The sequence below is a fragment of the Cryphonectria parasitica genome (genome assembly GCF_011745365.1).
Source record: "Cryphonectria parasitica EP155 unplaced genomic scaffold M406scaffold_8, whole genome shotgun sequence".
Lineage (NCBI taxonomy): Eukaryota > Fungi > Ascomycota > Sordariomycetes > Diaporthales > Cryphonectriaceae > Cryphonectria > Cryphonectria parasitica.
The window spans coordinates 1322524-1347545 of NW_024468916.1; the positions used below are offsets into that span (position 1 = coordinate 1322524).

At 54.8% G+C, this 25022-nt stretch overlaps 7 protein-coding genes across 7 annotated transcripts; 4 read left to right on the plus strand and 3 right to left on the minus strand.

Moving 5' to 3' along the window:
- Positions 1-739: 739 nt before the first annotated feature.
- Positions 740-2335, minus strand: M406DRAFT_266971 (family 5 glycoside hydrolase; the record flags this gene model as incomplete). Its single annotated transcript, XM_040917845.1, has 1 exon — positions 740-2335. A coding segment is annotated over one exon (1596 nt), but the record flags the coding sequence as incomplete, so codon positions are not given.
- Positions 2336-4057: 1722 nt separating this feature from the next.
- On the plus strand, positions 4058-5265 carry M406DRAFT_266329 (thiamine diphosphate-binding protein; the record flags this gene model as incomplete). The annotated part of the gene is made up of 2 exons (XM_040917795.1): positions 4058-5156; positions 5228-5265. The coding sequence occupies 2 exons, from the start codon at positions 4058-4060 to the stop codon at positions 5263-5265; spliced, it is 1137 nt and encodes a 378-aa protein (XP_040772493.1).
- Positions 5266-6018: 753 nt separating this feature from the next.
- M406DRAFT_357763 (F-actin-capping protein subunit alpha) lies at positions 6019-7491 on the plus strand. The gene is made up of 5 exons (XM_040923764.1): positions 6019-6179; positions 6244-6262; positions 6325-6583; positions 6674-6811; positions 6931-7491. Exons 1-5 carry the CDS (start codon positions 6123-6125, stop codon positions 7277-7279), a joined length of 822 nt encoding a protein of 273 aa, XP_040772494.1. The 5' UTR covers positions 6019-6122; the 3' UTR covers positions 7280-7491.
- A 746-nt stretch (positions 7492-8237) lies between these two features.
- Positions 8238-9929, plus strand: M406DRAFT_357765 (uncharacterized protein). Its single transcript, XM_040923765.1, has 3 exons — positions 8238-8679; positions 8891-9017; positions 9211-9929. Exons 1-3 carry the CDS (start codon positions 8564-8566, stop codon positions 9391-9393), a joined length of 426 nt encoding a protein of 141 aa, XP_040772495.1. The 5' UTR covers positions 8238-8563; the 3' UTR covers positions 9394-9929.
- Positions 9930-10216: 287 nt separating this feature from the next.
- M406DRAFT_295159 (transcription initiation factor IIE, beta subunit) lies at positions 10217-11669 on the plus strand. The gene has a single exon (XM_040919174.1). The coding sequence runs from the start codon at positions 10384-10386 to the stop codon at positions 11284-11286; it is 903 nt and encodes a 300-aa protein (XP_040772496.1). The 5' UTR covers positions 10217-10383; the 3' UTR covers positions 11287-11669.
- A 546-nt stretch (positions 11670-12215) lies between these two features.
- On the minus strand, positions 12216-14314 carry M406DRAFT_281560 (uncharacterized protein). The gene is made up of 3 exons (XM_040918445.1): positions 13984-14314; positions 13742-13881; positions 12216-13666 (listed from the first exon to the last, which is right to left on the minus strand). The coding sequence occupies exons 1-3, from the start codon at positions 14225-14227 to the stop codon at positions 12884-12886; spliced, it is 1167 nt and encodes a 388-aa protein (XP_040772497.1). The 5' UTR covers positions 14228-14314; the 3' UTR covers positions 12216-12883.
- Positions 14315-23415: 9101 nt separating this feature from the next.
- Positions 23416-24379, minus strand: M406DRAFT_295164 (3,4-dihydroxy-2-butanone 4-phosphate synthase; the record flags this gene model as incomplete). Its single annotated transcript, XM_040919175.1, has 2 exons — positions 23416-24188; positions 24316-24379. The coding sequence occupies 2 exons, from the start codon at positions 24377-24379 to the stop codon at positions 23557-23559; spliced, it is 696 nt and encodes a 231-aa protein (XP_040772498.1). The 3' UTR covers positions 23416-23556.
- Positions 24380-25022: the final 643 nt, after the last annotated feature.

Sequence of the window (25022 nt, forward strand, 5' to 3'; positions counted from 1 at the left end):
TTTTCCTTTTTTGTGTGAGTACAATCTTTGTCTGTTATGTACTCCTATTGGCGTTCATATGATGATCAGAAAATTTATCACGACGGTCTTCATAGCAATCGCTTTGATGAAACTGCCCCCTGACAGGGGCTCCACGAACTGATATCGCCCTCCCACATCTATGCCCTGTACGCACTGCCATCATCGTGAACCGTGGCTGACAAAATGGAGAATAGGGAAGTAACGTCTACCGTCCCGAGGGCCGATCGTCTATGCGGTAGGTTCTTAGTAGTTTTTCCACTGGAACACGGTAAAGTTCATGCTCGCAGACCAGCTTCCCCGTCCTTGTAGCTTCCCGGTCGAGTCCTTACTTGTAGAACCATATAAGAATACGAAGTTTACATATCTATCGTCATGATCACGCTCATGAATTTCAACCAACCTTCTTGCTTGTGTTGTGTGAAATTCCAATCTGTAGAACGATGCGGTGGCTCAAGTAGTGCACTCAATCAGAATCCAAGTCTTTTCAAACTTTGATTATGGAACTTTCAATGCTTAGATATATGCTATTTTTCTATTTTCGCTGTTGTGCGCTTGATGCGTGCCCACTCAAACGCCGTTGACGAATCACAGCCGCTGCCAGTGCGAGAAGAAGCACGCAAAACCCATCTTGTATCCAGCGCCTCAAAAGCAGATCCCAAAGGTGATCATAATCCTACCTCGGCCGGAGGAGCTAATCCAGCCCCCTCACCACACGAGACTAATACGTCTCTGGCAGCGCAGGGTACCACTCCGGAATTGTGGTCGAGTTGCAGTGGAAATTTCGATCATACGCCTTAGCGGGCAGGATTCCCGCCTCCAGGCCGCGCTTGTAGCTCCACTGGTAGCTCCCCTCGGTTGTCCACCACGTCCAGTACCACCAGCCCCAGCCGGTCTCGAACGAGTCCATCTGTGCCTGGGCAAAGTACAGAAGGAACTGCTTGTAGTCATCGCTGTAGGTGCTCGGGTCGTTGTTGGCGGACGTGCAAGAGCAGCTGCTGTCGGTGGTCGGGCAGCGGGGCGTCAGGGCCTCGAGGGGGTCGGACGAATTGCCCGTGTTGTAGGTGCCTGTCCACCGGTTGCCCCAGCCGACGTTGTTGAGATAAGTGGCGCAGTCGGTGTCGGCCTGGGACCACTCGGCGACCATGGTGGGGCCGAAGCCGGTGGACGTGTTCATGGACCGCTCGGTCTGCTCAGTCCAACCCGCGCAGGCGTATGTGACCTTTTCAGAGTGGTTGTAGACGATCTGCTCGTTGTTGAAGATGACATACTGGTGGACGTCGAGGGCCAGTCCGTCGCCGTAGCCCGTCAGCTCGCCCTGCCAAGCGTCCAGGCCGCGGAAGCCGTCGCCGAAGACGACGATGGTCTTGTTTGGTAGGCCGTTCTCGCGGAGCATGGAGTAGACGGTGGTGGTCCAGTTGATGACCTCAGAGGCGGCAATGAAGGTCATGCGCGGCTCGTTGACAAGGCCGTAGTGGGTGATGATGTTCTCGTAGCGGGGCTGGGCGAAGAACTTGGACAGGCGGTCGTGCACGTCGATGGAGCGCTGGACATTCTGCGTCGAGTTGGTCCCGTTGAACCAGCCGATGGGGCCCTGGCGGCCGCTATGGTTCCAGCCGTTCTGGCTGCCGGGGAGGGCGTGCAGGTCGAGGTTGACCCGGAGGCCGTACTTGCGCGCCCATTCAATCGCGCGAAGTAAGTACCGCCACGAGGTGCGGAAGAGGTAAGGGTCGTCATCGTAGGTCTGGACCGCCCAGTAGGAATAAGGGATGCGGACGTGGTCAAGGCCCGCGTCGGCTATCTCGGCGAACGTCGACTCGGTTACAAAGGAGGAGTAATGCTTTTCAAGAGTCGAACTGCACGCCGTAGCCCCGAGATACGTGCATAGCGTGTACTCATCGATGATGCCGAGGGAGTCGTCGTAGTCGAAGAGGTCGGGGGCGATGAACGGCTCGATCGACAGCCAACCACCGAGGTTGACGCCCCGGGCGGGCCGGGACGCGTAGGAGCCCCAGTCCTCGTTGAGGGCGGGGACAATACTGTTTGGGGCGTTGGAGTCATCCCAGGTCGAGTTGAGACCCATGATGGGCAGGTCGCCGACCATGGCGTCCGTGTACGTCAGGTTGAAGTCGATGGTGTCGTACCAGGTGAAGGGGTTCAGATAGTCCGGCGCGCCGGCGGGAATGCTGCTGCTACTTATGCTGTCCAAGTTGCACGTCAGATCATTGGTGCAGCCGGAGCTGCTGCTCTTCTTGCTCACGACAACCGCCGCAACGATGATGGTGATCACGATGGCTAACGATGCACCGGCAGCAATCCCTGGAGATAAAAAGGTTAGTCAGGGCCGTGAGCGTTGCCGATCTGCCAGAATACTCACATATCTTTCTCTTGGTCCAAAACCGCTTCCTCGGCCTCTCATAGTAGGCGTCCTCCTTGTCGTCCTTGTCGTAGTAGCTATCATAACTTGTTGAGGCGTTAACACCGCCACCTCGCATACGATGCCAGAAACCTTTGGAATCGCCCTTCTCCACTGGCGGCGGCTCGGCAATGGGAGCCTTCCTCCGCTTGCGTTCCTTTTGCCGCCGCTCACGGTCTTCACTGGCGGCCACCAAATCCTGAAAGACCTCGGGGGTCGACTCATAACCCTTGGAAGAGCGTTCTTTCCTGCGCTGTCTCCTCTCGTGGTGGTGCTCTGATCCGGCGTCGACATCGTCATAGGCCGGCGGTGCTGGGGCAGCCGAGTATGACCTTGACTCCCTGTGGCGATGACGCCGTGGACTGTCCCTCTCGACCTGTCGGTACTCGTCGCGGTCCACCTTTGCCCGGGACTCTCGCCGCCTCCGCTCTCTACGCTCGTGGCGCAGCCTCCTCTCCAGCTCCTCCAGCTCCTCCTGCTCGTCCCTCGAATTGTCGAGCCCCCTCATGTTGGCGTTGTTGAGCGCGGCCAGGGCATCGGCGGACAGAGCCTGACGAGAGCTATGGCCAGACCGTGTCCCGTCTGATGAGGAAACATGTTGATGTGATCTGCTGGAGTGGCGCTTCTTGTGTCTCCTCTCGCCCGATTCACGGGGCCGTCTGGACTCACGCCGGTCCGCCATTTTGGGGTGACAGATACGGAGTGACGTGCTGCGAGAAGCACCCCTGCAGGAGAAGAGGAAGAGGAAGAGGAAGAAAGTGTGAAATGTTGAAGATGCGGGAAAGATGGTGGCTCTTAGTGCTGGTGCTGGCTGGTCCTATTCCCCTGCTGAGACTAGCATCTGCACATGCACAACACAACAAGGCTACGGATCAACAGCCACATGCAAGCAAGTGTAAAATGCCAAGACTTTTTTTTATATGCAGTCGATTGACTGTGAACTTTTTTCTTCTCCTCCTCAGCTGGCCCTGCGCGCAGAGAGGATCATCTCGAATTTACTATTTCAGCCCTATGTTTACCCGGTGGCTGGTCTCCCAGGCAATTCACCCATGCGCGAGGAGGCTGGGGGTGGGTCGTTCATTGGTGAACAGGGGTGTCTGGCAGGTGCCGAGTCCCGGGTATCCAAGGCTGTCCATCCCGCAGGGTTGTCAGGGTTGCCAGGGGGCTATAGGTACTACGTAATGAACATGGACAAGCCCTTTAAGCCCCTAATAAGCCAAACCCGCTGCCGTCATTGCCCCAGGATTGATCTTGTACTCTGCTACTAACTGTAAGGATGTACTAGATTTCCCCAGACCGTGAATAGCCGCGTCTGAACGTTGAACAACGACCAGACAAGAACCGTCTCCAGCCCCGAGGTGAGATCATGACCCCTCGGGTGAATCGACAATCACAATGTGATCCATCCTGCTCGTTGTTCCTTTGCTGGCTCCAGGTGACTGTTTGATACCCTCGTAGACCAGCGAGACACCCATCTTGTCACATCTCCTCCTCCGCTTTCCCTTCCTTTCCTCGAACTCAGTTCCAATGAGGAGCCATATCCCTCATCGACAACTGGCGAGGACTGCGGCGGCCGTAGCTGCGGCTCCCCTGCCATGCCGTACTACACTCATACCCTTACAGATGACCCTCCCAAGGCGAGGATACTCCACGCACCCGCCCAATGCGAAGCTGAACCTCCCCGTCGACTACAGCACCACGCCCCTCTTGGCACACAGCTCCCAGGCCGCTCTGCACAACCCGGAACTACCCCTCGACGTTCGCGACGGCGCCACGAAGCGTATGAACCTCTTCCAGGCCATCAACGACGCCCTGTCCCTGGCCCTCGCCGAGGACGAGTCGGTTCTTCTTTTTGGCGAGGATGTCGCTTTTGGTGGTGTCTTTCGGTGTTCCATGAAGCTGGCCGAGATGTACGGCGGCGACCGCGTCTTCAACACGCCTCTCTCAGAGCAGGGCATCATGGGTTTCGCCATCGGTGCCGCCGCTGAAGGCATGCGGCCCGTGGCCGAGATCCAGTTCGCCGACTACGTATTCCCCGCCTTCGACCAGATGGTCAACGAGGCTGCCAAGTTCAGATATCGGGACGGGACCTGTGGGCGCCACGTCGGCGGGCTGACGGTGCGTATGCCGTGCGGTGCCGTCGGCCACGGCGCTCTGTATCACTCGCAGAGCCCCGAAGCGCTGTTCACACACGTGCCGGGCTGGAGGGTAGTGATGCCGCGCAGCCCGCTCCAGGCCAAGGGTCTGTTGTTAGCGGCCATTCGGAGCAACGATCCGGTCGTGTTCATGGAGCCCAAGGTCCTGTACCGCGCGGCGGTGGAGCAGGTTCCCGTCGCGCCGTACGAACTGCCTCTCTCCAAGGCGGAGGTGCTGAAGGAGGGCAAGGACCTGACCATCGTGTCGTACGGCCAGCCGCTGTACCTATGCCTCAACGCCATCAGGCAGGCCGAGCAGGACTTGGGAATCAGCGCCGAGCTGATCGACCTGCGGACTATCTACCCGTGGGACAGGAAGACGGTGCTCAGGAGCGTGCAGAAGACTGGCAGGTGTATAGTCGTGCACGAGTCCATGGTCAACGCTGGCGTAGGCGCTGAGGTCGCCGCGGCCATCCAGGAGGATGCATCGACGTTTGTCCGCCTGGAGGCCCCCGTGCTGAGGCTGGCGGGCTGGAGTATACCGACGCCGCTGGTGTTTGAGAAGTTTAACATACCCGATGTCGCGAGTAAGTGGTTACTATATCCGAGGAAGCCCCCTCATCTAACTTCAGAACTGACCAATTTGTTTTGCTCAAAGGGATATACGATGGTATCAAGAAGATTTTGAATTACTAGCATCTTCAAGAGAACCAACGCCAGCGCACTACATTAAGAAGATGGCTTGGCAGGTTCAGGCACTCATGACTAGAACTATGACATTTTGTTTCGCTTCCTTCTCATTATGCAGTGTGGATTCAGACCAGACTGATCCCATCTATATCCAAGGATAAACTCACCATCGTATATAAATATCATTACCAAAGGGTGCTGCTAGAACAGGGAGGCTGCATATGGCGCACAAATTGTAGACTTGATCCAGATTCTCATGAAGGCACAAGGCCAATATGGTATAGCTGGCACCATGAGTCTCAATTGGGAGCAAATGAAAAAGAAAATCATTGCATGACAGATCCATTTTACTTGGTAGAGAGAGAATACAGAGTATCATCCAGCGATGGTGCACAGAGAGAGGCGCAAACATATATATAGAATACTCCATGAAATGCTTGAGTCTTTGGTATGAGGTCATTCAATTTTTACTTATACATGCTGAACCTCAAAACTCCTTATTTGTTCCAACACAAAACTGAGATATGTCATTGCAGATACTAGAAGGTTGAAGATTAGTGAGAGGAGATCTACAAGTCCGCGTTCGGCTGCTACATCTTAGAAGCTACCCCACAGCCCCGCGGTCTACAGGGGTCCACCACCAGTCCTCCCGCCGCGGCGCACCATGGCAGTCTCAGGGATGACGGCCTGGCAGCTCTGACAACAATCCGGACTGTTTCGAAGCACGTATTGTGTACATTGAATGACACCCACAACCTTCTTGACCGAAGAGAATCTTGTTCTTTTCTGTTTCTTGACCCTACAACGCTCTTTGAGCCAGGTTGATCATTGCGCACTGTTTCTCCTCCCGTTCCCAATACCCAATGTCTGAGAGCGTAGAGTGGGTGTCCTCCTTTGTGGGAGATGCCCCCCCAGGAGAAGTGAGCCATCCCATCTTTACCCCCTGGAAACTTGTACCTGGCAGTCTGGCTGACCCTTCTGAAGCTTTCAGATGTTGTTGCCGGCAAGCACACGCCGTTCTCCGCTACCGACCGACGACTGTCAACGCTGACCGCCTGAAAACAGACATCAAAGCCCTCACCATCTCCGAGCCGAGTATCCTCAAGGAGCTGGGTCCCGCATTCCAGAAGTACAATGAGGAGCAGTTCACCACGGTGAAGCTGCCCGGAAGCAGCGAGGCGGTCATCGTCAGCTCGCATAACTCCCTCGGCGGCGGGCGGTACTATGACATCGAGAACTCGTCGAGCTTCGAGTTCGATCATGCTACACAGAAGGCTAGCGGTGTGCAGAGCCACGCGCTAGAAAGCCAACAATTTGATCTAGTGTACGTCGGACTGGCACATTGTCACAAAATAATGAAAAGTCGTGGCTGCAAGGACTTGGGCTGTGTGTGCTGATCAGGCCGTGTGAGCAGGAAATCTACCCAGAAGAGCCTTGGAACGTACGTCAAGGAGCACTTCCCCAACGCAGCATACGGCGTCTACCCGACTGAGAATGACTCGAAGTTGGCCATCATCGTCGTGGGTAACAAATACAGCCCCAACAACTTCTGGTGAGAAAGACAATTCCCCCCCTCCCCCCTCTTCCAAATACATCTACACACTCCGACCCGCCACGTACGCGTCATCTAGATGGGATCTCTGTGACTAACTTCCGAGGCGGAAAAATCAGGAACGGCCGTTGGCGCTCCCTCTACATCTTCAATCCGTCCGACAGCTCCCTCGAGGGCTCGATCAAGGTGGACGTGCACTACTACGAGGACGGCAATGTGCGGCTGGTGACCAACAAAACGGTGACGGCGTCGATTCCGTCGGGCACGGGAAGCGCCATCGCCAAGGAGATCGCGGGCGCGGAGAAGAAGTACCAGGAGGAGCTGAACAAGGGATTCGCGAGCCTCAGCGAGGGCGCGTTCAAAGGCCTGCGCAGGCAGCTGCCGGTGACGAGGCAGAAGATCGAGTGGGACAAGGTCGCCAGCTACCGGTTAGGCCAGGACATCGGCGGCGGCAGCTCTCGGAGGTGACCTGCTGAGAAGAGAAGGCTGTTTACGGAGTAAAATCCGTAGGTGTGGTGGTTGCATAGCACATGGCAATACGATTACGAGGCCCTGCTCGACATTGAGGAGAAAGCGAGAGCATGAGACGTCAACCTGCGTAGCCTATGCAGGGGGTGCCATCAGTGGACATTGCGTATTCGGAACGTCAGTAGATAGCGAAGCCGACATGATCTTGATTCATATTGCCTGCAGGAAGAGAGTGCCTTGAACCACACAAAAATGAACAACCAACTTCCGATCCGTGCAAGACCATTGTCTCGGAGGACAAAGATTGACCGTCAGTCCGACGGATACGTTTTCTGTGCGGGGTGTGTCTTCTCGACCGGACCGAGGGAATATACCGATAAAGATCCGTGATGGAGAAGAGCCAGGGCGTCTTCGGTAGAACGTAAGCCCCCATGATTCTGATGCCGTTGTTGCAGTGCTGATATTTAAAAAGGCCCTAAAAAGGACGGCTTATTCATAGTACTTTTATTCTGCTTATGCTACCGCTCACATCGTCGTATTTGTCGTTTATTATTACTGTGACTGTGGAGGAAATTCTGCTCTGTTGGGAGCTCTCTCGATACGGAATTACGGGGTCATTTTGGAGAGGTCATTAGCTGTCAAGCATACTAGGACACAGTGGCACTGTATAGCACTGACCGCAAGACAAGCGTGGGGCCCATGCTACCCTGTTCTGCGCTGGAAAGTGCACGAGCCGAATCGAATGACTGGTGCGTCTTGGCCAATAGCAGCGGCTTGATTTGAAGCGTAGCGATTTTGTGCAGCGTGGCCTTCAGGGGATCGATCCCTCGAGCTCCCGGGGTCGTCAGCAATCCTCTACTGCCTATCGAACATTCTATTGCTCCAAAGTAGTAAGCTCTGGGCTCGGGACCCTCCCTCTGCCGTCGTACCGTTGGCTCCATCACGTTATCTTTTCGACTTGATCCGCCGTCCTGCTGGTTCTCTGCCCAGGCTCGACTTTCTAAATCAGCTCCCGCCCGGCCATAGCCAACAGTCTCTTCTCCCTCATCCTCCTCTTCCACCCCCCCTCCAGACAAGCAACAAGCCGGATACCAATATCACAGGTCCTCGCCCCCCACGTCGACGACTACAGCTCGCACTCCTTTGCTGTTCTACGCCGAGCATCACGCCTCCGCACATCGAGAAACCCTCCGAGAAAGCAAGACCCCAACCCATCCTTGGCCCTCCCCCTCAGTTGACCCCAACGAACCAAGGCAAACGAGACCAAAGAAGAAGCAACGAAAAATGGCGACCAAGGAGTACACCTACCAAGATGTTGCAGAGCACAACACCAAGAAGGACCTGTTCATGGTGATCCACGACAAGGTCTACGATTGCGCCAAGTTCATCGACGAGCATCCGTGAGTTCTTCAGCCGCCTTGTCTTACTGTTGCTGCTGCTGGTGCCGCGGCTACGGCTCTACGTGAGCTTCCTTCGTCTACGGAGTCCCGGACCTACCCCAAATTTCTTTTGTAACCTCGGCATGGGGAAATAGCAGGGCAATACCAGGGGAGCAAGAAGACAATATAGGGGGGGAAAGCACACAAGGCTGACATGCGATACTCTGCACAGCGGTGGCGAGGAGGTCCTGCTGGATGTCGCTGGACAGGACGCGACCGAGGCGTTCGAGGACGTCGGTCACAGCGATGAGGCGCGTGAGACACTGGACCAGCTTCAGGTCGGGCAGCTGAAGAGACAGGTACGTCCTACACCCTCCCGCTCGATTTCCTCTACATGCATGCTGCAGGTCTTGGAAGATCAATACACCGATCATCCAGGCTTGACAAGGTGCAAAAGTACCCACCCAACCCGCCCAATGCCTTGGCTACACAAACGCGCGCGTATGAAAACCTGAAAGCTGACCAGTGCTGCCTCTCTTCCCCTATCTCTAGCCCGGCGACCCAACCCCCAAGGCCCCCACGCCTGGCGCCGTCGCTCCCGCCGCATCGACAGGCGATGCCACCGGCCTCGGTATTGGTATTTACGCGATCGTCCTCATTGGCGGCGCGGCGGCGTACTTTGCCTACCAGTACCTCCAGGCCCAGCAGGCCCAGCAGGCCCAGCAGCAGTCTTAGGTGGTGTTACAAGACGAGGCCTGGACTTGGCTGGTGCGATGGGAGGGAACCGGCATGTGCTTCTCTGTTGTGAGGGCCATCTGCCTTAGTGCTTGCCCGTAGACACAATACTAGTCCCAGCCCTCAGGAGCCATGGTCTACTTGGAGGACTGTCACCGACCCTTCTGCCTTATTCTTTATTGCTTTTGAGGAGAGTTTCTTAAGATTTCTGGGCTTTGTGATAGAGCCTTTGCGAAGATAGGTGTCTGGCTACATTGTGGTCAATTTAAGTTCTATGTTGGATGGCTCAATGGCTCTTTCATACTGCCCAAGTAATTCATGCAGTCCAGTCAGGGAAATGAGGGAAAGATTTCCGAAGGGTGACGTGGTATCTGAGGCTGCTGTTGATTGACTGGGAAATGTTCAATCCTGAGTCTACATTTCGCTGGGGTCTTTTTAGGCTTTGCCTGTTAGAATCTGACACAATTATCTTCTTTTCTACTACACAGATAGACAGGGTCTACAGTACAGCATATAAAATCAAGACCACTGTTCTCAACATTTTTTCTCTGTTAGGTGGCTTTGACGAATCATTCAAGCCTCAAAAAGTCCGAGGTGAGTAGACACCAAAAGGCCACTTCGATCTTCGATTTAGCACCCGGCAATCTACCCACTAAATCAGCTAGCACCTTAGCTAGCGCTGGTGCCCACCCTGATCTACCACTCTACCTATTCACAGGCGGCCTGCAACCACTTTAGATGCCCTGGGGCGTCACTCTCTGTCTCAGCCTTGCAACCACCGCCAACCTTTCTCTCCTTCAAACTCCGCAACCACCCCACGACCACTTCCCTCCCATCCTCGACGTTGACCTCGCCAGCTGCAGGAGCCTTCATCCAAATCGTCCATCTACCTACCTCGACAGGGCCAGTCATCCCCTTCCATCAGCCGCTCCCCGAAACCAAGCCAAAAGCCAACAATAATAATAATCGTAATAAAAAAGGAAAGGAGAAATGTCGTTCCTCGAGCGCCAGCGCGTGGCGAGCGCAGCCTCGAAGACGGTGGTCGACCTGACCAAGGACTCCAAGTCGACCCTCGCGCCGCCCTCACCCTCGCCCTCGGTAGCGTCCACCTCGTCCGCCATGACAGGCACCGCAGCTAACAACACCCCGACCAAGAAGAGGCGGCCCGGCGACGGCATCGAGATCTACTCGCAGCCTGCGCTGACGGGCACGGGCGCGGAGCTGGGCACACAGATGGTGTACGCGGTGAACCACCTCAAGGAGCGGGATCGAGACCTGACTATCAACGACATCGTGGACCACCTGACGCGGCGCCCGCAGTCGCCTGTTGAGTGGGCCGAGCTCGTCGAGAATATGCGCCGCCACCCGCGCGTACGGTGGACGCCTGACCCCGGCGTCACCGAGCAGAGTGTGCACTCGGGCACCTACCGTCACAACCCCGTCATACCGGGCGTGCGAAGCAAGGAGACGCTGCTGGCATACCTGCAGGCCAAGAAGGACGCCATGCTGGTGCACGTCAAGGACCTCGAGGACGGCTGGCCCCGCGAGCGGCTGTACCCGGCCATCACCGAGCTCGAGCGCGAGCACCGCATCCTCGTCGTCCGCACCAAAAAGGACAACCACCCGCGATACGTGTGGCAGGACGACGCCAGCCTGTGGAATAACGTCGACCCGGAGTTCCAGGTCATGTGGCACAAGGTTAATGTCCCTATCGTCGACGACATCAACCGCCTGCTCCTAGCCGCCGGGCAGAAGCCCGCAAGCGAGGACCCGCGGCTCAAGGTACTCAACGCCAAGGTCGAGAAGCCCAAGAAGAAGGCCAAGAAGAAGGCCCCCAGGAACGTCACCAACACTCACTTGAAGGGGCACCTCTCCATGTTCAAGGACCTCTGAAGCAGCGTAATGGGAGACCGGGGGCCCTCGACCGACGAGTTCGGGTGGTTACTGTCACACATCACGCGCCTAAAAAACATTACTGCATACATTCATGGCGTTCTGGGAGTAGGATGGAACAGAGAAGGTCTTTCGGGGAAAGAGGGGGGGGTTCCCAAAGAGGACGGTCCAGGCCATCAGATTGTGCTCACTTCGGCCTTGATATCACAGACGGCGTTCAGGAATTCTACAACCCTCCAAAAACCCAAAAAAATGTCACCATCTATAAGGTGTTGACGGCGAGACAATAGTCTCTACAAGAGAGAGTCAAGATTGCACGACAAAGAAGGCACCTTCATATCTGCCGCAAGGCGCTTAAAGGAATAAAATGACACTGAACAATCTCTACATGCGGTATTTCATTTGGTGACCCTCTCTCTACCCACTATTCAGCAGCACTCGGGATCTACTTCTCCAAGACGGAAAACATTGCCAACTGGTAGATGAAGGGAGACACCTAACTTCCCCCCTAAGAGCCCCTCTTCCCCGGGCTCCCAGGACCGCCCACCTCAACTCAATCTTCCCCTTTTTCACATGCCAAGTAATCCCCCTCCCCTCTTGTGACCCCAGTGACAGCCCGTCTCCATTACGCTCTCTCCGTCCCAAAGCCCTTCTCTAGAATAGCCCTGAGAATACGCTTTCCTCTTCTTATCCTCTTCCCTCGGTGGCCCTGCTCCAGCACCGAGTCCGAAGTTAGTAATAAGGACTGAGCACTGCTTTGTGGTCTATATTTTTCTCTTTCACTGGCCATGAGATGCCATTGATTCAGAGCTTGCCTTCCAGACGAGGACCATCGCATCACCTAGGCTTGATCAGCCATCGGTCTACTCTTCTTTTTGCTTAAAAAAGAAGCATCGACATCACAAGTACCATGAGGGAACATGTATTATCTTGTGTACTTCCGAATTGCCATTTTATTTTTTGGTCTAATCGTCGAAAGTCGCCGGGTGCCTATCCATTATATAGAACAACATGTAAGACGGTTAACTTTTCGCCGTTTCTAGCAGATCAAGAAAATGGAATGAGAACCCCTGCCCGGCCTGCTCCTGAACACCGTGACCTTGTCCACGCGACTGCTTGCGCCATCGTCCAAGGAATGAACTCAGATGAAGTGATGAGTTCCACAATGATCCTGTGCTCCCGCCAACCGATGCCCCTTGCCCAACCTAGCCCAGTTCAAAAGAGTGAGGAAAACCAGAGTGATTGGCGGGACAAAAACCAAAGAAGAAAAAAGGAAAGAAAAAAAAAAGCCTTGAGGCCAACCTCATTCATTATGTGGAACTTGCACCGCGTAGTTCAATTCCATTATTGTGTAGCGAGGTCCATATTATAACAACACTGGATGATGGATGATCCATGCAATTGCCGCGAGCAAAGCTATTGCTTTCCGGAATCAGGATCAGGGGCGGAATCTTTGCAAAGTTGGCTTGCGTGTGTGGCACGGGCCCTGAAAGTAATGGCATTGATGATACATCCGTGCAGCCCCTAAGCACAGAAACCTAAACTTCCACTCTGCATCGGGCTGCGTGCATCGTCAGGAGAATTCTGAAATGGCCTACTAAGCCGCCCAGAGCTCATTCTGCCGTGGCTTGTAAGCTGACTGCGCACCTGGCTCAGCACTGCCAGGTCTCTGCAGACCCATGGCAGCGGAGTAGAACATCTGTCCCTGTGCGGCAGCGTTTGTTGGATAGGAAGAATCAGGGTCCGGATAGACGTAGCTGCTGTTGCCGCCGCTGTTGCTGTGGGCAGGAGATGCCACGTGCGAGGGAGAGGCCCAGCCGACGCTGCTCATGTGGGGGCTGCCCACAGCACTTCCAGGGCCCTGGCTGCCCTCTATGCTCGGCTCGAGCGTTGTGGGTGGAGGCGCCGCACCGTAAGCATTGGGATGAGAGGTCGGCCGAACGTTGCTGCTGAACCCAGACGACGTCGTAGCGGCGGGACTGCTCGAGTGCAAGTCGGTGCGCATATGGGCCGGCAAGGAACTGTTGCCATTGTACTGGTGCTGCATACCGTTGGCGGCGGCCAACTCGGCGCTGGGCGACATTGACATGGTCCTCTGGGCAGGAGACGGCGTCGAGAGGGGGGAACCGTGGTTGGAGATTTGGTCACCTTCAGATCGGGTGGGGCGAGCAGACGCGGATCGCGCGACACTGTTCCTGGCCAAGACTTCGGCAGTGGCTCTAGCAGCATCTTCAACCGTGCCGGTGTGGTGATTTTGGTGACGCGTCAGAGTCGTTCGGCGAGTGAAAGTCTTCTGACAATCGGCATACGGGCATTTGTACGGCCGCTTGCCGGAGTGAATCCGACGGTGTCGCGCAAGAGAGCTAGAGTCACTGAAGGGCTATATAGATGAACCTGTCAGTAGCTGGCCACCGCTTGTAAGGAAAAAGGGACTGGGCTCCAAGAGCAAGCTCACCTTTCCGCAACGCTCGCACATGTGCGGCTTTTCTCCAGTGTGAACACGCTGGTGAACGGTCAAGGCCGACCGCTGAATGAACTGCTTGCCGCAGTTGGGGTATTCGCAGACATGAGGTCGTACTCCCGTGTGGATTCGTTCTATATCAAGAATTAGACCAGCCTTGACAAAAAGAAAAGCGTGCCCGCCCACCCCACCCCCCCCCCCCATCTGAGAAAAAAAAATTGAAAGGAAATACGAACCATGACGAGCGAGATCACTCCGTCTAGCAAAGCCCTTGCCACAAGTGCTGCATGCGTAGGCTTTAGGGGCTGGCTGACTGGTAGCATCGGGAGCTCTCAAGGGCTGAGGCGGCGCATACAGTTCGGGTGCCATAGACGGAAATGCCATGCCGCTGGGGCCCATGTTGGGCTCGGGCATGTGGAGGGAAGCATGCATGGAGGTGGGAGAGCCGTAAGGTCGGGCAGCCTGGAGATGGCCGCTCATCGGGGGCTGAGAGTATCTCGAGTGTTCGGATCCGTGGGGGGAGTCGGCGCGCTCAATGGAGACGGGAGGGGGCTGCTGGACAGCATGCTGGTCGGCCATGGTGCCTAGAACAGGCTGAGGAGGCTGAATAACCGATGTGGCTCCGTTCTGGTTCAGCATGCTGGTGATGCCCATAATCTCAAGTGGTGCTGGAGAAGACATAATTAAGCAGAGGCCAGACATAAAGAGGGCTCTCAAAGGTTGGACAGAGGTGATGCCGTGCACGGATCACTGCCTCAACCGCAAGGAAATTACACTCCCGCAGTAAGGAAATAAGATGTGTCTTACAACACCAAAATGTTTCGGTTAGAGGTTACGGCAGCGCAGGCGAGGGTGCCAGATCAAGCCCAGCGGATTGCCTAGAATTTCTGTTAGCAATAAGCCAGAGCTATGGTCCAAGGCGGGGAGGAGGAGATGGAATGCCAACTTGTAAGTGGTGACGAGAGCCATCAAAGTGACAGATCAAAATTGTCAAGGGGTGTGGTGCACCATGAGACCCCAAGTGGACAGGACAGGAGCGAGGAGTTGAGGCCAGCTGCATCAAGACAAATGGATTCTCTTGCATTGCACGATTCTCTCTCTCCTGTCTCCACTTGAGGGAAAATGTAATATCAAGGAATGGTGTGAGAGAAATATTGAGGCTTACTGAGGCGAAATGTACAGTGGAAAAGGCGTGTTCGTGATAGGCCGTGGTGGCGCAGCTCGTCATCCAGGGGTGGTTGTCTGTGGTGAGGATTGGGGTGTGGAGCCTTGTCGTGCACGGATCAAGATGCAGAAGCACCCGCGTCTCGAATGTCAATAGACGCGCTATGGCCAATGCAACTGGACCTCATCAGACGTCAGTTTTGACTCCCAAGACAAAATAGCCTCTATCCCACCACAAATTCAGATGGCAAAAAACCAGTGCGTTGATGGTGTGGAAGACTGTGCCTGATAGAGGAAAGCTCTTTCAGGAGGCAGGACTGAGTTCCACCTTTGCACTCCAAGCCAGACAGATTGCGACAGGTAGCATAGATCACCAATAGGAACTCGACTCACCTTGGATGTAATGAGCCTCGATGGTGATGGGTTTGTATTATCTGGCTTTGCCTTTGGTAGTACAAAGCAGCAGCTTCCTAGCTCTTGAGGACAATATTTCCAGGAGATACCAGGTTGTTGCATGTAGTTCAACTCGAAGCCGTCTTGTTCCTTCTCGTCAGATCTGGTAAAGGTCGGCTCGTCGTGAAGGGGGGAAATGTTCTGGTGATCGAAGATGGCCGAGGGACACTCAAGATTGATTCGTTTCGTTTCGTTTTGTTCGAGGTCCACGTTGCCAAGTGCTCGTGCCAAGTGCTCGTTTGTTGTCGGGTTTCTGGAGAGTAGCACCGCAGGATGATGGCAGGGCTAACAGTGATGTAGTTGATTGTTTGATTGTTATTGCGCTTGTCGAATCAAGGTATGTTCTTCGAGATCTGATTGAAGGGAAGAGAAGGGTCAGTTCTGTACAGAAGGATGACAGAGAAGGTAGCAAGACCCAAGTGCAGGACACACGCTGTCAGCCTCTAGAAGAATCGAAGAGGCTAGAGGCTGCAAGAACAAGACAATTTCGATAGCACTGGGCAAAGATAATGTCCTGGTTGATGCGCCCAGCCTGACAAGTTCAAGGTGTGTCGAGGCGCAAAAGGGCGGGTTGTTAGGTTGAAGGGTGCAGAGCAGAAAGAAGGCAGCTGCTGGCCGACTTTAAAAAAGTTTAACTCGGCCGGCACCTTGGCCTTGCGCTGCAGCCTTCACCCCAACCTTGTCGAGTCGGCACTGCATGTGCTCGGCTCACTCGCCCCTCCAAACCACCTAAATGAACAAGGTGGAAGGGCAGGATTTCTTTGCAAGACAGAGTATGGCAGAAGAAGAAATTGCTCACCTTGTCGCAAAACGCTGCTTTCCTGTGCACAATGACTGCTGCAGGGTCAATCAGTGGGATCAGTGCTGGTCGTGATGGAAAGGTAACATTGAAGGTAATAGGAGGACTCGGGAGGACTCTGGGCTTCTGGTTCACGAAGAAATCCGAGGACAAGGGGTCTTATTAATTAGAAGAGAATGGGAAACAAACTCTGAATTGCCAGGTCCCCATTTGCAGTTCAGTCAAACATCAGATCTCTGGAGGGAAAATACGCTAAGACTCACCTAGGAACAACCCACCCTTGCCAGCAGAGTGCAGACCGACAGGTGTTGTTGAAACGAACTGACAGGGGGGTTTGTTGTACCTAGTCGGTACTTGGCTCAGGGGGGTTAGCAGGGGCCCAGGTCCACTAAACCCACCTGCCACGCACAGGCCCATGAGATGTATCTGAGACAGCAGAAATTGGGCTGCCAAAGCTGCTCATTTTGTCTGATGAGAATTATCCATGCAGACCTCTCTCTCTATGACTTCTGAAGTCCTGATTGTCTTGACAAAGCACAGCATATACGCGCGCACACACACACACACACACACACACACACTGTCTCTCTCTCTCTCTCTTCCACTCTCTAACAGATACCTGGATGGGGAACAATGTGATGACCACCAACCTTGGTCCCTTTCTACTGTTATGATCAGCTATTGGCTGATGATGATGAGTTTTCCACCACCAGCAGGGAAGGAACCCAGGCGATGAGGCAAAGCGGCATAGAGCAAAGCTCGATCCTGAGGTCTGCCTCTGCCCCTCCTGGTTGAGCCAAAGCTTACGAAACAGCCTTGCCGCCTTCTTTTCCTGACCATCAGACAGCAGACAAGCTATCATTCCTACTTGCTGTGGGTTGCTGCACCAGCGTCAACGACCAGCTCTGGCCAACCTATCATATCTGACACAAGGACACTCGACAACTGCCAATCCTTCCTTTGCCACACGGTAATTGGAGGAGCACAGGGCAATGACCGGCAGTGCGCTTCTCTGCAGCCCACCCGACGCACGTAGCCGTCTGGCTGAGGCCTTCCCGTATGAGGTCGTCGTGGGACCACCAGCCACCTCGCTGGCATCGACCCGCCACTGGGCCCCTACTGACTTATCATCACTCTCAACACGTTGCTTTCTGCAATCTAAATTTGGCGAGATAACGAGGTTGAAGGGCTCCCATGTCTAGGAGCCAATCATGCAGAAGCCGCAGGCTGCCTCTGATACTTCCGTCCCGACTAGTCAGTGTGCAACAGCTCAGAGGCTACTCGTTTGCCGGTCCCCAAATCCCGGCCTTGGGCGTCATGATCGATGCAGGCGCTCGGGCAGTTCATGGGTGCCTTATACCACAGTACACACACACATACGGACACACCCGCTCAGAGCACAGCAGTGAAGAAATTCGTGGGCTTGTTGGGCCCTGCTTTGAGTGTCTTGCAGACCCTCGAATGCCCAACCTGCTGTATGGACGATAACCACCGAGTGCCACCTCATATCGCGGAACCGCTGCTCTGATCTCAGGACGGGGGTGAGGGCGGCCCCTCCGTGGGATGTAGTGCGGTACCTAGAGAGAGATCCACAGGATGCGTTGGACCTAGAGCTTCAGCAGTCCCTACCACTTCACCGTATATTCTGCGGGACGATCAGTGGGACAGACGACACGACGTCGATGCTTTGGTCGTAGCTCGTTCATGAGCCATTGCAGTGTCCCGAGCGCGATGGTCCGAACTAGCTACTACATTATCATGTGCATGAAAAGAGCAGCGTCAGGCTTTCCCGCTTGGACGCTCGGACTGCCCAAACCACCTAGACGCAAACTATCTTTGGGTCACAAGGTAGCAGCGGAGGACTATGTCGACGGGAGCACGGTTCGACTGTTCAGCCTCACTTTGGACCCCTCAGTCTGGGATTCCAGCGAGCCTTGGGTCCATGGCGAATGGCCAGTGCATCGTTGCAGTTGGCGATCCCCATTGCAACTCGAAGTGCCGGCCCAATACCTCATACACAGCAAGCCGACTCGAGCAGGCGACAATTTCCGGCATCTTACCGCCAATTTCTCCCTTTGTTGCCCCTCTCTCTCTATTCGCCTATTGCATAGATCAATTTTGGGAAATAGAGAGAGAAGAAGAAGAAGAAGAAAGGAAGGGGGAAAAAAAAAGGGGGAGTCCCTGAAAAGGTCTCGGCAACGACCCATTCTCGTCCCTCCAGGATTGGTGGCATGGTATCAAATGGACAGGAACAGCACGGTGGGGAGCACAACAGGCTAGTTGGTCCATGCATTGCATATGAACAGGGGGCTGAAATAAATGAGCCAGAAAAGGAAGCCTTCCAGAAACCTTTGAGAAGACGTGGACACCCTCGCTGCGGCGGGTGAGAGAGCCGGGCCACACGCACCCCTGCTGCACTTGTCTCCACTTACCTATCCACTGCCAGCAAGCCAAAAGTTCATGGGCACGGGGGCAGGGGCCACTTCGAAACTGGCGCACGGTGCTCTTCGCTGGCCTTGCCCACTCCCCGAGGCGGTCAAAGGCGAAGCGAAGTGATGCGGCGAGGGTTCTTTGATAAAGCGAGCAGACAGGTGAAGAAAGCCCAAGAGTCCGAGAAAGGTTGGGCGTGTCGCAGAGACCATCGTCCGAACTGAGATAGAACCATGATGTTGGTGCAGGCTCTGCCAAATGGCCAACTGGGCTGGTTCGTGTGGCACTATTTCAAGTACTACTGGATGCAATTTGGCTACTGCGCAACGACAAGGCAGCCCGACTACAGGCAAAGTAGCCTTGCGTCATCTGCAGGCGCCCCGTGCTCACCCAGCGTCGTCCATCTCGCCTGCCGTGGCGGCTTTCCCCCCTCAACGAAACGCCCCTGATTAAAGTTTATGGACGACGCCGGAAGACAAGAGCACAGCACATCTTGCTGCATCCAAAGGTTACGATCAACTCCCAAGGGGCTTAAACGAAGCAACTCCCCCACGATGCAAGCGTTCCCGTCCCGTCCCTCCACATGCAAATTGGATCAAGATGGGTCAGCCGCGCCCCAACCCGATCTTTTTAGAAGTCGAAAGGGGGCGGCCAATCCGAAGACCCCGTATTGTCACAAGGTGAAATTTATACTGATCTCCGACTATTTTCTCTGGCGGCACCGGTGCATAAAGGCTGCCGCACTAAGTTACGGGTACTGTGCACTATTGGCTACGAGGCTCACGGCGGGTGCCAGGACAGCTTAAGTCATTTAATGCTGCTGAACACGGCTGGCAGGGGAAGAGGGGAGAGAAAAGAGAGTGCTTGCTTCCATGACGCATTATTTTCCATCTTATGCTCGGTACATTTAGTCTTCATGTCGAGTGACACACCAGCCTTGGTTGTTTTGGTGAACAGTGGAACGAGAGATTCGATTCTCGCTATTCCTGGTTCCACTCACTGTCCGCAAATAGCTGTTCGGCTCCAGCGATCAGTCATGGAACCTTCATACCCCGAGGACCCGCTTGGTCCAGCAGGCATAACGTTCTGTCCGTCGCATCGCATGCCACGAAGTTTCTCCGAACAGATTCCTGAGCCCTACCCTGACGCACTGGTACCCTGGCGCCCCTTCAGCTCAACATGTTTTACTACGCACGTCCACAAAGCTGACCGGCAGGCCGCAGATGGGGTGTGATTCAAATAGCAGCGCCTAAAACGTTGCGACAGATGTCTGGGGACGTGCGCTTGAACTCAATACTCGCCTCCAAGGAGATCCGCGCAACGAATCTTCTGCCCTCACGGCGAATCATCACTTGAAGCACACCAGCCCATATAGGAGAATGACTTCCACCAGCACGTACACGATCTAGTAGTATGGCTATCTTGGATGCACCTTGGACACGTCCCCTCTCCCACTTTCACCTTGCACCCTGAGCTAGATGGGTCTGCTGTTGAGAATCCGGGGTCGGGCATCGCCTCCTAAAGTGGTTCTATAGCCCGGCTCTCTATTTCTCACGTGCACTAAGGCGTAATGTACCACCAGCTGGCATGAGCTCCGCCAAAGCACATGGTGTGTCTGCACCAAGATGAATCTAGTTCAGACCCTTTAGCCCAAAGGAAAGACAGAAGAGAAGAAACCAAATCGTATAACCAGAAGAGAAAAGAGCACCAGTCAGGACATCACAAAAGGGCCCATGTCAGGTGAGAACTTAGTCTGTGTACTTCATAACTTTATGAACAGGCTCCCGCCTCGTCCGAGATTCATGCCCACCCAGCGTCGAAACGCAGCTTGCCCCAGGGCTTCATGAAGCCATAACAGCAGGCGACCACGTTCCGTTCACAGCCGACGATTACATGGAACACAGGGTGTGCCTACTAGACAAGTAGCAATACCCTGACAGCCACGCGCTTGCAGTCCAGCAAATAGTTACATATACATAGTGTTGTATGCACGATACTGCGTGACGATCACAACTGTTCCTGCGTCACTGCTCTGCCAAATACCAGGTTCAGCAAAAGGACTCAGTACTGCAACCAGGAGGCCACGCCGTCGTACAGCCAATGCAGCTCAACATGCTCTGAAAAAAAAGAATGAAAAAAAAAAGCCTCGTAGTTTCTCGCCGAGATTAGAACCATCGGCGAGGTATTTCCCACAATGCGTGTTTTTCAGAACCCTCCAGTCGCACCGGAATCTCCTCTCCCATGTCGAGTCATCATCCCTACGACTAAATGGGCCAGGCCTGGCTGCCCAGAAGAGGTGCTGGGACTGCTCCCAGTCCCCGGCTTCGGGTGGCCTTTCCGAGTGGGTCTCAGCTGTGTCCTCTAGAGATACTTGGTCGGTACATTGGAAACATTTCAAATGGTACCTAACAGCGCCAGCTCAGCCCAATCTCTTCATGACAAGGCTTTTCAGGAAGAGGCCCCCTCCGGCAAGGACCCGGGGGAAATTGATCTTTTGACTTCCCCCTGAGAAGGGCGTCCTGGCCAGCTCAACTCAACCAGGAGAATCAAGACAAGGTGTTGCCGGAGGCGCATTACCCCCCCCTCCCCTCTTTTTCTCCACGTGTTCCCAGCTGGGCGGTAAGGCAGGCCGCCGTACAGGCGGTCAGAGCTTTTCTGTCCTTCTAGAAGGAATCCTGCTGACGCGGGCGGATGGGGAAACCGAGACCGTTTTATGGTCAGACCCCGCGATGACCGTTGGCGTATCAATGCCACCGGAGACCTGTCGTCTGCAGACGGCGGAACCGTCACGATACTATAGATTGATGGAGTATCTTAGGGCAGCGGAAACGGGGGGTGGGGGTGGGGGAGAGGAGCAAAACCTTCTGATACTGGACCTGCAATGTCATGAGCATGCGTTCAGTCGTTGGATCCAGACAGGGTCGCAAGCAACTCTATGCGGAATACGAAGGCACTCTCTTCTTCGAACAGACCCCTCCCGCTGGGGGCCACTGCGGGCCACTGGGTGCTGGGCACCAAAGAGCAACAGCAAACCCACTACAGCGCGGAACGACCGCTACCCTCACTTACTTTGGTATGGGCAAAAGTCTGTCTGCTGGGCTGGATTGCTTTGTACGAAACACGTAGCACGACAAGCCTTGATGCATACGTCCCAACAGTCCAGTCTTGGCCTGCTTAGGCCAACTAGGTCCACAGAGTTCCGTCAAGCTCTGAAACAGACATAGTGGCGCGACGGTGCTGGTGTGCTAGGAATAAAAAAAAAGGTTGGGATGAGGATCGAAGGAGACTTGTCCAGTATTGCCCGCATGGCCTACCCAACTGTTACCAACCCTCTCTCGTGTACCGATTTCCTTGCCGCCCCACACAAGGACAATAGCCCACGGTAATGTATTGTCTGGGCTCATGGCGGACTCTATAGATCTGGCTTTGAGAGGAGGAGGGGGGGGGGTTGGGGGAGGTCTGTGTGAGCTGGGACGACAGGCGGCATTACGTGCACGCTCACGCATGGACATATATACCATGTTAGACATATCACACAAACAACGGATGCGAAACGACGCCATGCATTGGGGTCTTCTGGGAGACCGGCAGGGGAAGAAGAAGCCACGACGCTCAGTCCGCCAGATCGCAGCGGAAGAGCCCGATCTTCCAAGTCGGTACTGGTGCGTGCGCATGCGCGTGCCTTGTGCATGTGTGTGTGTGTACGATGCAAGGCCAGATCGGGCCCAGCAGGCTAGGTAGCCCAGCCTCGTCTGATAAGGCCTTGCTGTGATCATAGATAATGATCGTTCAACCACGTCTAGGATGTTTGAACAAGATTGCCGGAAAAGGAAACCCGCTCCCCTTCCCCCACCAGAGAAGCGATGGGGGGGGCGGGAGATCACCGCGCTTCACCTGGTAGAGACATATCTCCGATGATGCTACTCAAAAGTAAAAACTGCAAGAATCGAAGGAAATCCTTTTTGAAGCACGCCCGAGCCACGCAACGGTCTGTCTCTTTGACCCGGTCCTTTGGAGGGAAGACAAAAATGGTGCTTCATCCGCCAACGAGGGGCGGGGAGGAGGAGGACGGGTTGCGATATCAAGTAGAGAACTTGGCTGGGCTCGTCATTTCAACACTCCAGTTCGGAAGACCTGGTAGCATGGAAAATAGCTAGAGGCATTCTAGGTCAGGTCTGGACGGGATACTGGTATTGTTGGGCAGTTCGTTGTCGTCCGGTCAGCTCACTCAGTGATATATTCGAGAGCTTGCAGGTTGGCTGTAGATCACAGTCTGGCGTTGTGTGCACAACGCTGACCTCACACCATGCCGTGTGTCTTGTGGCCTGGACGCCTTGCCAAACTCTTTTCCAAGGCAGTTTTCCGTCTATCTGTCTGCTCAGCCATAAGATGCATTGTCTGGACTGGCAGAAACAGGGCTGAGCTCGATCAATGTGTATGAGAGAGAGGCAGGCTAGCTCACGGCGGGATGATATGCACGAGACTTCGGATGCCATGATCAGAGTGCGTGCCACATCTGAGCCCAAAATCTAAGAGACATTTGGCTAGGGTGGGATCTCGATGAGCACTTCACTTCATGACTTGTCTTCGAAACGGACCAGAGGAAGAGATACGTGAAAGGTTCGATGACGACTTTATTCGAATTGAAGACATGGTGAGAGGTGGATTAGAAAGATTTCATCCACCCCTCCTACTTGCTTTCCCCTACCTTCAGGAAATTCGTTTAGAATGAATAGAGATGATATTTGGCTCTATACCCTGGCCCAACAGTTTGCCTCGCGGCGGAATATCCTAATGTCCTTTTTTTTGTCTTCCTTTCTTTCCATATCTATAAATGCCGTTCTTCTATTGTTTCTTTTTCCTCTCACACCACGTCAAGATGCTTCCAAGAGATGATCATGCTGAGACCCAGCCAGTCCAAACCCTCAGGCGCCCTTTGGGCTCTTCAATTTTGTTTCACACCTTATGACCCGTTCATCTCCAGCTTCCCTTCCAGTTTCTCGACATGGTCGACTAGAGCCTCAATCGTACACACCTTAAGTCCCCATCTCCTCGCAAACCGAACACACGCCTCGCCGCGCAGCATGCCAGGGGCCCTGCAGATGGCCTGACCCTCGACCTCCTGGCCGTCATCGACAATCTCGCAGATGACGGCGGCCGGCCTCTTCCCCGCGAGGCGGCAAAACTCAGTGGCGGCCTCGGTGTGGCCGGGGCGCTGCCTGACGCCGCCGGGCCGGGCACGAAGCGGGAGGACGTGACCGGGCCGCCGGAAGCTCTCGGCGGTGGCATTCGGGTCAGCCAGCGTGCGGCAGGTCAGGGCGCGGTCTTGGGCGGAGATGCCGGTGGTGACGGAGGGGTCGGCGGCATCGACGGTGACGGTGTAGGCGGTGGTTCGAGGGTCCTCAGACCGGGCGACCATCTGGGGCAGAGCGAGGGTCTCGGTGAGATGAGGGGCCAGGGGGGCGCAGATGTAGCCCGAGGAGTGACGGACCATGAAGGCCATCTGCTCGGCGGTGATGGACTCGGCGGCGATGATGAGGTCGGCCTCATTCTCGCGTGTCGGGGCGTCGAGGACAACTATGAACTGGCCATCACCTGCGCACGTATGAGTACAGATCAGCAAAGGGAATCTTCATTTCCTTCTTGGAACCAGTGCGAGCTCGCTGTGTGTCCAATTGGGAGCGGAAAAGAGAGGAGGAGGAGGAAGAAGGAAGAGGCGTACGGAAGGCTGCGATGGTGTCTGGTATCGAGTCGAACTCGGACCGGTCGAGGGTTTCCGAGGTCATTCTGGTACCAGGCAGAGGTTTTGCTGCCTTCAGCAGATATTATTTCGAGCGCAGAGAAGCCCTCCTGTCGTCACTGTCCTGAGAAGGTTGTCGGTCCGGAACACTCGGGGGGTTCTGAGCTCGTATGTTACACGCACAATATTTGGCAGGGCGCTGTCCTGTGAGCAAGACTTAGGGCGATCCAGCGTTCAGAAGAGAACTTATTCGCAGTGTAGAGACAAGGACAGGAAGGGCAGACGGAAGGAGCAGGAGGCATATACTGCGAGAATATGGAGGGAGAGAGCATGCATGTACTTTGTAGGCAAAGGAAGATTGGTCTTAGAATATCGTCGCCAAACATGCCCCGCGATGGGGAACGTCCCGATCCCGCTCCCACCCTGGTTTGCAGTGACGACTTGGGTGCTGCTGAGTGAGCGATTGGCACATGCTTAGTAAATCAATTTTCAGCGCCATCTGACCTGTTTGGCTTTTCGCCGAGGCGGCGGTCCGCGCCCCTGAGATGGACGCCTTAGGACCCTGCAGCTAACCGCTACAAAACGGCGCCATTAGTGTACAACGGCATACAGCAGAGTACCTGAGTACCGGGATCTGGGTCGCCTTGCCCCACCGAGCCACCAAAAAGTTCAGCTCAACCAACCGTCGT